The sequence below is a fragment of the Drosophila bipectinata genome, chromosome 4 (genome assembly GCF_030179905.1).
Source record: "Drosophila bipectinata strain 14024-0381.07 chromosome 4, DbipHiC1v2, whole genome shotgun sequence".
Lineage (NCBI taxonomy): Eukaryota > Metazoa > Arthropoda > Insecta > Diptera > Drosophilidae > Drosophila > Drosophila bipectinata.
Genome location: NC_091740.1, coordinates 8,405,607 through 8,418,050, shown reverse-complemented (window position 1 = coordinate 8,418,050; position 12,444 = coordinate 8,405,607). Strand labels below are relative to the sequence as shown.

Below are 12,444 nucleotides of genomic sequence, written 5' to 3'. Positions count from 1 at the left end.
ACTGCGTTGCACACTTTTGGACAAAATTATAATACCCTCTGCAAGGGTATAAAAAGTCCCAAACTTCTTTTTTTAAGGGGTTATATACCTTTTTGAGCGAAAAAATTGAGGGAACTTTGGATTTTTATTTCAGGTGTGTAGCAATTATTTTATGACACTGAAGTTATTTTTTATTGATAGTACATGTTTTTATCGAAACAATAAGCGTTTGTTCTTGAAAAAATATGAATAATTTACGAAGTTATGGCAATTCTCTCGGAACCCTGTTTTTTTTATAGCGGCTTGCGGTGACCACGATGGAAGTCCGCAGGTCAACCGAAATCAAAAAACCAAAAATTTTGTGTTAGTATAGTATTATTTCCCGTTCGTGAACGATTATTTTCAAGAATATTTGGTTTTTTCTGCATACAGTAACAATTTTTTGAAAAAATTCGTTTTTCGAGTTCTAAAAATTTAAAAAAAAAAATTCTTATCTGCGAAATCAAAATTGGCGCAAAAAAACTGTTCACGAACTCTGAAAACAGAATCGTTCACGAACTCGGCACAATCATTACGAATAATTAAAAAAAAAAAAATGAAGAAGATCGATGAAATAGTTCTTGTGCAATCGTGGTCACAGCGTGGGCACTTTTGGAAAAATATGAGGTATAAATATATGGTATCCATTCCAACGAGGGAGGAATGGGCCACACAAATTCCGGGACCTGCCGGTTCCCTTCATATTTACAGAGACGGTTCAAAGTTAAATGGCCAGGTAAAAGGCAGTTTTCACTGCGAGCGGCTGTGTCTAAATGATTCTTTCAGACTCCCCGACCTGGTAGATATCCAGCACTTACTGGCAATCAAGACACTAATTGTATCTTCACTATTTGTATGCGATATCCAATTCACGCTTTAATTTCGTGCTTTCATTCGATTTGAATATGACTTCAGCCTCAAAGCATGAATTTGTGGTACAAATCAGTTGGCAAAGACGTGCAATAAAGTTGAAATTAAGTAAAATTTCTACTTAGCGACTTTGGAAATTCATTTTTCGGTTCTTATTTGCCAATTGTAAATGAAAAATTTAAATGTATCCACTTTTGGATAATACCCTCTGCAAGGGTATACAAATCCTACGTGTGTTGATAGAAAAAGGTATTTTAAATATACTGTCAAAATTTAAAATCGATCGGTTATGATTTGTTATACCCTTGCAGAGGGTAATATAATTTTGGTCAAAAGTGTGCAACGCAGTGAGGGATACCAATCAGACCTTTTAAAGTTTTTTTTTTTGCCAAAATAATACGACAGGCCAAATTTTATAAGGATCGGTCGACTATATCTTATAGCTGCCATATAACTGAACGATCGGAAATGGTTTTTGGTAGAAGTACCAACTTTGGTATTTGTGAAGATAGAAGCTTGGGATTTATTTTTAGATATTTTATTGTAATTCATTGGTTTTATTATGATATTCTCATAAGGATCGGCCAACTATATCCGATGTTTGCGATATATATCCGATTTTAACTGCAAGGGTATATCAACTTCGGCTCCGCCCGAAGTTAGCTTTTCTTTCTTTTTCGAGTTATGTTTCCGGCAGTCTCAAAAAAGTGGTTTCGAGAAAAACGCTTTTAAAGTTTTAAGTACTGTGGGATATACCTTTGAGGTAGAGATGGGCGCAGGCCTAAATTTTGAGGCCCGGCGCGATAAAATTTCTTATTTTATTTCTGAAACAAATTAAAATTAAATAAAAAGTTTGATAAGATTGTTAACACAATACGAAAAATTCATTTTTTTAATGGGCAGCTTATATTTTTAATAAAATAATTTAAAAATACATAATTGTTCTTAATTATGTAATTCTTAATTAAGAACTTCTTACTATATATTTTTTTTTTTTAATTAAAATGTCCAAGTGTTTGTTTGTGTGCCGCGTTCTTCTTTCATTGAGAATACCCCCAGATGTGGAAAAAGACGTTCGCTTGTCGCAGAACTTGTTGGAACCGACAGCATGTTTTTAGCCAATTCTTGTGAAAGTGGAAGATTTTTGGCTTTTTTCCAAAATAAAAGAACGGAAGCTTCAGATGGGTTTAAATTATAATGATTCTCAATTTTGCTCATATTTTCATTTTTCTCCTCTGAAAGGAAAGCATCTCCTTAAATGGAGGATTTAAAAAGAGTCCAACGACATGTGCTGTGGAGGGTAAGAAGCGTTCCTCTAATCTAAGTAAGGTTTGATTTTTTAGTTCTTTGATTATAGCAGAATCTATGTTTGCACATGAGCAAAGTTGAATTAATTTTGCAAACCACAAAGGATATACATATATGAATTTTTGGCTCTTTATCACTTCTCACAGTGAGAAGTCTAGGTTGGCAATTCTATGAAATTCATTTCGTTGTAATAAAATAAGTTTAATTTCTGCACGTAGTTTATGCTACTCAGCATTATAAACACTGGTCCATCTTGTTTTAACGTGCTGCTTTAGTGTTTTCGTCAACTTACTACCAAGGTTAGAGTGTTTAAAGAACTTAACAAGCTGGAAAAAATCAATCAGTGATCTGATTTCTGCAATTTTTTTTTCTAAAACATCATCCATTATAAGGTTTAAGTTGTGGCATGCACAAGAAAGCCTTTTAGCGCCTTTATCCGTAACGAATACAGAAGAATGTATTTTATCTAAAATATTAAATTTCTCAAGTATGCTCTTAAGTTGGTTTATAATTTTTTCACCGGTCTTTTTGTACTCTGAAAACTCTTGTACACCTAAAAGTTTAACTTTCAATTCAAAGTCTTTATTTATCTAATGAGCGCTTAGTGAAAAAAAAACTTCTCTGAGTTCCTCTTCTCTCCTCATGTGATGTCATGTGTTCTTCGATTTCTTTTATAAGTTGTTCTTTCAGTTTCATATATTCATCCATCATAATTGTTATACTAAGGGTTTTACAACAAACAATCGAAACTCGTTTTTATACCCTTGCAGAGGGTATTATAATTTTGGTCAAAAGTGTGCAACGCAGTGAAGGAGACATCTCCGACCCTATAAAGTATATATATTCTTGATCAGGATCACCTCCTGAGTTGATATGAGCATGTCCGTCTGTCCGTCTGTCCGTCTGTCTGTCTGTTTCTACGCGAACTAGTCTCTCAGTTTTAAAGCTATCGACTTGAAACTTTGCACACACCCTTCTTTCCTTTGCACGCAGTATATAAGTCGGAACTATATCCTATAGCTGCCATATAACTGATTGATCGGAAATGGTATAACTTCGGTGTTTTTAGAGTTAGAGAGTTCAAATTTTACACGAGCGCTATTTTTGGCAAAATAATACGACATGCCAAATTTCGTAAGGATCGGCCGACTATATCTTAGAGCTGTCATATAACTGAACGATCGGAAATGACCCAACTTTCGTGTTTTAAAGATAGAAAGCTGGAACTTGGTACAGATTATATTCTTGGTCAGTTAATCCGATCTACCAAATTTCATAACGATCGGCCGACTATATCTTATAGCTGCCATATAACTGAACGATCGGAAATGGTTTTTGGTAGAAATATCAACTTTCGTATTTTTGAAGATAGAAGTTTGGGACTTTTTTTAGATTTTGTATTGTAAAAAATTGGATTATATATTCCTATTCCCATAAGGATCGGCCAACTATATCCGATGTTTGCGATATATATCCGGTTTTAACTGCAAGGGTATATAAACTTCGGCTCCGCCCGAAGTTAGCTTTTTTTTCTTGTTTATAAATTTAATTTTCCATTTTTTAATTGCTAATTTGGACATTTTTGTCCAAACTCTAAATTAGAGTTGTGCAATGATCAATTCTAGATATGGCCAAAGATTATACAGTACATAGATGGGACATCTCATACAAAGAAAAATTTTCTATGGCGGGTTCCAGCAGTGGAACCCGCTGGAACGAGCGGATTCCATTGCGCGACAAGTTAAGTTTGAGAAATTTTTCGCGCAACGAATGAGGAATAGCCGAGTGGTAGAGTGCTTGGCTCGTGTACAAAGTAAAACGAGTTCAAGTCAGGCTCGGGACAACCACTTTTTTTTCCATTTTAAATCTATCTATATTATTGTTTTATTATTTTAATGTGTTTTCCTAAATTTATAATCCAATGAAAAAAAAATACAAAATTGTAAAATCATCTTAACATCGCCTCAGTTCGTAATGGAACCCGCTGTAAAAATGTCTATAAGTGCGGGTTCTACGGCATTTTGGCCGCGTCATGGAACCCGCTCTCAAATTTTTTCATTTTTTCCGTCGTGGAACCCGCTGTAATAATGAAAACATTTGAGAGCGGGTTCCACGACAAACGGCTGGCAGATGAGATAGGGAGAGAGAGAATTCTATTTTTAGATCGTAACATCTTTGGAACGATGAAAGTTTGAAACGTTGTAATCGAACCAATGTAAGAGTAAAGAGATCAGAAATATCTTTTACTATCCTTACTCGTCAACTCTGTTTTTGGTATAGATTATCGCGCCTCCTTTAACACCAATTTTAAGTATCTTAAAATCAACTTCGAGGGTGGACTAGATGGATAGTGCGTGGTTCTTATTCACGGGGTCCTGGGTTCGACTTCATTAGCGGGCGGTTGTTTCGATTTTGATAAAGTTATAGTTTTATGATTCTTGTTATATTTACTTTTATTTTTTTATTATTTTTTTTTTTACTTTTAATTTTTACGTTATTATTATTATTTTTAATTGCATTCTATAACAATTAAAGTAAAAATAAGTGACGGACGTGTCGGATGACAAAATGCCGGAAGGACTTCCTTGAAATTTTATTAGCCTTCCTTGAATTTATAAATAAATTCCTTGAATTTATTTTATTATTTTATTAATTATTTTATTTATTATTATAATGAAGAATTAAACAATTTAACAATTGTAAAATTAAAGAAAAATTTTACAATTAAAGAAAAAAAAAAATAATAATTATAAAAGAAAGAAAAAGTTCAAAGTCCTTACGAGGATTTGAACACAGAAAAATTAAACATAGAGTTACTACTCTATGCATTGCATACTCTACGCTACCATCCTGTCTCGATCTGCGGCGATCAAAAATACTATTTCTTCTACCAACTACCACATCGGCGCATCGAAAACAGAAATGAGAAATTGAAATTGAAATTTGGAAGCCAAAACATTTTTACTCCGTCGTGCGAGCAGTCACACATACACACATAGGTTCACATTTTTGTTGACGGGTACATGTAAAGAGTTCTAAAAATAGAATCGTATGCATGTGCGTTCCCCACTCACCAACAAGCTCGACGCAAAAAGTTGACCGTTTTGGGCCCTGATGTCCCATCTATGTACTTTATAATCTTTGATATGGCCTATGGCACGATAACTCAAAATATCGTAAAAAAATATCGGTAGTTTTGTCTATTTATCTCTGTAATTACAAAAACAATTTGGGCTTATCAGGCTTTTCGGGCCTTTCGGGCTTTTGGTGTCAGGCCCGAGTCTGGCCCGTGCCCATCTTTACTGTGAGGCATCGTCGAAGAATGGAAAATTTCGACACTTTTGACGGACTCTATCTTATGATATGTTATTTTTAAGACCCTGAAACTTTTTCCGTTTTTTAAAAATGTTACTCAGATGTCCCCCCTAAAGCGTTAAATATTTTCTATGTGTTCCCAGTTTAATTTGAGCATGAAAGGGTTAAGAAATAAACAATCAATATACAAAAATAAAAAAAACTTTTAGATTTTTTGTATGATTATGATTTTGTGGGTGACGAAAGTCTGAGTCGTAAACAGGCACTCAATTTGGCTCGCCACTGTATTTATAAAATAAAATAAACGCATTCAAATGATAATATAATTAACCTTTTTTTTAATTTTAGTGGGTTGAGGAGTCATTTACTGATTTCGTAAAAGGCATTAACTGGAGGAGCTACGTCGTTTGTGATGTCGCATACCACAATGTCAACAACTGGCTTTGGTCACCGTTTATTGATCGGGGTCCTGCAAATCGACTATACATTGAAATTCAGTTTACAATACGAGACTGTTCTTTATTTCCAGGTACATATTTAAAAATTGATTAAATGATAATTTTGATTAAATTTTACCGTACGTAAATTATTTGATAAAAGATCCAATTTGATAAAATCCTATGTAATTATTTTGCTTAGGTATCTTTATGGAACTTTTGAAACTATATCTGCATAAATATATCAAACAAGATGATTTCGTTCCATCCCGCTCGGACTAGTCCCGCTCCTGCTCCCGCTAAAATAGTCGTTACATCCCACTGGAACCGACATAAATTTCATTTATTTGGGACTTCATTTAAAAGGTCTATTTTTAAAAACGAGCGAAATATTAAATTTTCTTGTTTTTTGTGGGCTGTGAGGGCGAGGACTTTTCCACTTTTCCATAATTGCTTTTTAGGTCCCACAAACAAGCCAGAATATAAATTTCTTGTGACAAACTTTAACAAAGAATTTGGAGATCTAGGCAGGTGTAGGTTTTTATATATTATATATTTATATAAAAATATATTATGATTTTGTCCAAAGGGTGCAACGCTGTCAATGAGACATTTCCGACCCTATAAAGTATATATTCTTGATCAGGATCACCTTCTGAGTTGATATGAGCATTTTCGTCTGTCTCTCCGTCTGTCTGTTTCTACGCAAACTAGTCTCTCAGTTTTAAAGCTATCGTCTTGAAACTTTGCACACACCCTTCTTTCCTTTGCACGCAGTATATAAGTAGGAACGGCCCGGATCGGCCGACTATATCCTATAGCTGCCATATAACTGATTGATCGGAAATGGTATAACTTTGGTGTTTTTAGAGTTAGAGAGTTTAAACTTTAGGTGAGAGCTATTTTTGGCAAAATAATACGACATGCCCAATTTCATAAGGATCGGCCGACTATATCCTATAGCTGCCATTCAACTGAACGATCGGAAATTACCCAATTTTCGTGTTTTTGAAGATAGAAAGCTGGAACTTGGTACAGATTATATTTTTGGTCAGTTGATCCGACCTACCGAATTTCATAACGATCGGCCGACTATATCTTATAGATGTCATATAACTGAACGATCGGAAATGGTTTTTGGTAGAAATACCAACTTTGGTATTGTTAAAGATAGAAGTTTGGGACTTTTTATTCTTTTATATCCGTCTATTATTATTTTGGTATGATCACTGAGAAGTAATCACTGAGAAGTAATTCGTACCATTTTAAGAAAACTTACCATCATAAAATCATGTTGCTAATAGTTTTTTAACCAGGAGTCGTAAACAAAACAATGATATTGACACATGCAGCCTGTTATTCATTCGAATTTTGCATGAGTGCCATATTTGGCAAAATAATACGACATATCAGATTTCATAAATATTTCGGTTAACTACATATATCCTAAAGCTGCAATATTACTGAACAATGGGAAATGACCCAAATTTCGTTTTTTTGAAGATGGAAAGTAGGAACTTTATATAGATTCTATTTTTGGTTAATTGATCCGAATTTCATAATGATCGTCCGACTATATTTTATAGCTGCCATATAACTGAACGATAGGAAATGGTATTTGGTAGAAATAACAACTTTCGTATTTTTGAAGATAGAAGCTTGGGACTTTTTTTTTAGATCTTTAATTGTAATTAATTGATTTTATTATGTTGTAATCATAAGGATCGACCAACTATATCCGATGTTTGCGATATATATCCGGTTTTAACGAAAAACTTCCAGACACCCTAACTTTCTTGCATTGTAACTACTTATACCCAAAACTTCGTGCACGAAAAACACTCGGGTGTCTAAAATACTCGGTGTTTTTCGTGTGTACTCATTGTGCAAGTGCATGCCGTTCTCTGGAACAAGGTGCCCCCCACAGCAACGTCCAGATTGGCTTTAGGACTTAATTGTAGAATGGTAACTTGTAGTCCAGGCACAGTGGCGATCGTTAGTTTGTGATCCAGTGGAGGCTGCTGGCTCTCAGTTTTAGGTGCATCTTGCATTCGATGTGCTTACGCCAGGTTACTGGTGCTAACTCCGTTAGCTTGAGGGATCTGCATACGGTTTAGTAAAAGCGGAGGGCATGCTAACGGAAAAAGCTTCCGTTACATGACTGAATTTGTATCGATGCGGCCTGTAAGAAGTTTGTTGCAAACCTTTGGTGAAAACTGTGTTTGATCCATTCTCTGATTAGAACTCCTGTTCCGCTGTGGCTTTCCCATTCGGATGATCTGTGCGGTAGATTGTATAGCCTCTTATTTGAAAGTTGTATTTACTTGTAAGATGCGTTTTTACCAGTACCATAACGTCAACATGGTTTTCGGTCAAGAATTATGACAATTCTAGTTTATGTCGTGAGACACCATTGACGTTCCACATTGATATTCGTAGATCCTGCATAGATTATTTGGACTGTTGTGCTACGAGCTGCTGTATTACCATGTTCTGAAGCCTATGTAGCTGTTGAGCGCTTTGTAAGTTAGGCCGCTTGTCCAATGCGACTCTTCAACTCCTTGTACACCACACATCCTCTATAGTTTGCGGTAGGGTTGCCTCCGCAATTTCCACATTTCTTCACGGTACTGCCCTTGTTTGTAGGGCAGTAAACGGAGTTTTGGGCGTCCCTGCAGACTAAACTACACACTATTCTTGGCAATTAGTCATTAGTCTATTCTTGGCATTGCACTGGACCGTTGCTTCTTCAACAGTGATTATCCGATGCAAAATATTGCAGCGTGTAGATTGGGTGGACTTCGATCTTCTTCAGCGACCTGCTTTCTGGATGGAGCTCAACCTTGAAGGGGCGTTGTGACTTTTTTTTTTTTTTTTTTTTTTTTTTTTTTTTTTGTAAATTAAGTTACTTCCCAGCTCAGTAGAGGGGGAAGAATTCCTTTCCTTGTTATGACAATGCGAAAAAATTATTTATATTAATATGACTTGAGGCTTGATGATGTGGATGGGAAATAAACGATAATGAATATAGATGCGATAGTCAACTATTTAAAGTGACCGTGTTAATACATGCACATGCTGGTTGTTAATAGTTATCCATAGTTAATAGTATTAATTATCTCCAGTGACATAAAAAAGTTAAAAGGCGCCTTATAAATCTATATTAGCCAGTTTAATGAAGTTATTGAGCTGTAATTTTCAACTGATTCTTGAGAAAAAATCAATAAATGTTATCGTATTTTAGAAGGAGCGGGAAGTTCCTGCGAATATTATCGTATTTGGAACAATTTAAAATGATGTGTGAAATATCTTCTATTGTATTGAATTTGCAATCGCAGTTGGGACTGTCATGGACTTTTTAGTTTGTATAGGGTTTATTTATCAAAAGAATGACCGCTGAGGATTCTATTAATTTGTTTGATCTGCAATCTATTAAGATTGCAGTTTTCCGATTGGAACCAAGGTTTGGGTAAGGTATATGGATATAGAAGACAGTATCCTTTATTCCTTTCTATGCAAAAAGAATTATAGTCGCGCTCCCAATCAGTTTTAATTCTGTTGAAGATGTGAGTGATAGCATCATTGATCGTGTATCTGATATTTATATAGGACCCCAAGGTATTGGCGTTTTTTGCAGCAGAGTCAGCAACTTCATTTCCTTTGATATTCGAATGGCTCGGAATATGATGTAGTTGAATAACCAATATATTGTTATAAATTTTTTTGAGTATTTCAGCCACAATGCGATTAAAAGAATTCTGCTTTTGAAGTGCTTGAATAGCACCCAAACTATCCGTTAGGATAGCTACCCTTGTAATATGTTGGTCAATTGCAAATTCAATGGCTTTCTCTAAGGCTGTAAGCTCTGCAATAAGTGAAGAGAACTTCTTATTCATATAAAAGCTTTTAGTTGGGTTACTATTGACATGATAAAAGGAACACCTAGTGAAATTATCTCTAATAGAGCCATCCGTGTAAATTATTTCGAAATTTGGCTAGTTAATAAACTATGTTTTTCTCTAAATAGAATGTCCACCACGGGCTGCTAAATTTCTTGTTATGGCAAGAACCCTTAAAAAAAATAGAATCAACTGTTAAAAACCGAGGCTTAGAAAATGAACAATCTACATAGGTTAAAGAATCAAAAATGTCTTTAAATTCTAAGTATGTTTTGATATAACTAGTGTTTTTGGCGGCGAAGTGGTAGTAAAGTAGTAAAGCAGCTGGGAGATTAAGATTTAAAATTTAAAAATTAAAATTTTAGCCAATTCCTTAGCTGTAGCAAATTTCATTCTATAGGCAGGGGGAGTTCTGCTGCTTTTTTTTTAAACAAGTTAAATTTTATTTTAGTCGCCGGAATCGTTCAAAACCATTTGAACATAACCGGGTGCTTAGAAGGTAGGGTGAATATGGTACATATGGGATATGGGCCTAGACTTTATACAATAATTTACAGTTATTTACATTAGTTTACAATATTATTGAACAACACGGGAAGACAGATCGCTGGGGTGAAATCTCTTTAAGCGCCTAAGAGTTTGCGGGTCGGCCAGCCTGCTAGCCAGTGGATTTGGGTGACTCGTTAGCCTGTCCGAGTACCGTCGGCTGTGTTGGTTTAGGAGGTCGCCCACCGGGACAAGGCGTAGGTCTTTTTGGATGGCCTGGTTTGTCACATACCAGGGAAGTCCGGATGCCCGTCGAGCAGCACGTGCCTGCACTACCCTCAGCCTGTTTAGCTGGTGCTTGGATGCGGTGCCCCATACCTCGATCGCATACGTCCAGGTTGGCGTGAGGATTACTTTGAGCAGCAAAACTTTCGTCGAAAGCTGGAGGCTTTTGGATCCCAGGAGCCAGTCGAGCTTTTGTAGTTTGCGAACACATTTGGCTTTGATCGCCGTGATGTGGGTGTTCCATATGAGCCTGTGATCTAGGTGTACACCTAAGTAGCAGTGAGAGGTGGCGTTATTAATAGCGTCACCATTGAACGTATGTACGATGTCGATCACGAGTCTTAGGGAAAAAGTGACGCAAGCCGACTTGCTGCAATTTATGGCAATGTTCCATTGCCTGGTCCAGCGCTTCATTGCATTCAGCCAGTCCTGAACAGCAGCCGAGGCTGACAGCTGAGACGTGTGGGATGCAAGCAGGGCCGTGTCGTCGGCGTAAGTAGCCAGAAGCATACGGGCGTCTTAGGTGTGCGACGGAACTGGCATATCACTCGTGTACATGGTGTATAGGAACGGACCAAGTACACTTCCTTGGGGCACTTCTGCGTGAATGTGTGTCAAGCTGGATCGTGAGTCCCTTACTGCTACAACGAAGGTTCGGTCGGCAATGAAGGACCTCAGGATGGCGAAATAGGGCGTAGGGAGAAGTTCCTTGATTTTGTAAAGAAGGCCCTCGTGCCACACCTTGTCAAAGGCTTGCTTTACGTCGAGAAAGACGCCTACAGTGTGCAGTTTATGCTCGAGTCCATGGGTGATGTGGTTGACCAGGCGTTGGACTTGTTCTGGGCAGCCGTGGGATTTTCTGAAGCCGAACTGATGTTGAGGAATATGGCCTTCTACTTGTGGTAGCTCCAACAGTCGGCTGAGTAGAATCCGCTCGAACACTTCCGAGAAAGTGGATAACAGGCTGATTGGGCGGTAGGAGTCGATGCGAGATAGTGGCTTGCTTGGCTTCTGGATCATGATGATCCGGGCTTGCTTCCACTGTCTTGGAAAATGTCCCAGGCTTAGCATGGCGTTGAAAATTTTCACCAGCGCTAGCACTCCTTTGGGTGGAAGAGCCTTGGCCGCTCGATTGTCGATGCCATCGGGTCCAAGAGTCTTTTTTAAATTGAGCGCCTTTAACTGCAGCGTGACTTCTTGCGGCGTGGTGTGTCTGATGGGGCGCGATGGCTGAGAGGGAGCGCGTAAGAAGTTTGCAACCTCATCGCGGTGTGAAGCGTCTGAAAGTTGAAAAGGAGTGAAGGTGGCAGACAGATGTTCCGCAAAAGCGTTTGCTTTCTCGGAGTCGTTCTTAAGCCACCGGCCAGTGTGGCTTTTTATTGGGGATTGTACAAGTGGCTGTCTTTTAATTCCTCTTGTTAGCTTCCATATCGAAAAATCGCTGCAGTTGTCCGGGCCAGCTCCCTCCAGCAGGGTATCGATGTTCTTTTGGCGGGTTTTCGCTAGCAACCTGCGCAGTCTATTAGTAATGCTAGATAAACGCTGCTTAGTTGCAGGATCGCCTGACGCAATGAATTGCCTTCTGAGGTGCCTTTTTAGATCCAGGAGTGCCCTTGCCTCCGGGGTTAGTATTGGTGCCCTTCTATTAGATGGGTGACCAGATTGGCGCTGAGGTGGCGTAGCTCTCTGGGCGGCTTCAGTAATTGTAGAGGTGAAGCTATCTACGTATGCGTCCAGATCGCTGCAGGTTGCTATTGGTATGTTGAGCACGGTGTGAGCATCGATGTAAGACTTAAAAGTGGCAACGTTTGCATGCGCAGGTAGCA

The 12,444-nt window shown here is 37.6% G+C and overlaps 1 protein-coding gene across 9 annotated transcripts in view; it reads left to right on the top strand.

The window, feature by feature from the left end:
• Positions 1-12,444, top strand: part of Eph (Eph receptor tyrosine kinase) — a 119,726-nt gene that overhangs the window by 37,564 nt on the left and 69,718 nt on the right. For 8 of the 9 annotated variants that reach the window (XM_070282475.1, XM_043213527.2, XM_043213528.2 and 5 more), the window contains one exon: positions 5,860-6,040. The exons of the other annotated variant lie outside the window; for it this stretch is intronic. In XM_070282475.1, coding sequence (XP_070138576.1) covers positions 5,860-6,040 — 181 coding nt within the window. The remainder of the gene's footprint in view (positions 1-5,859; positions 6,041-12,444) is intronic. 9 annotated transcript variants of the gene reach the window in all.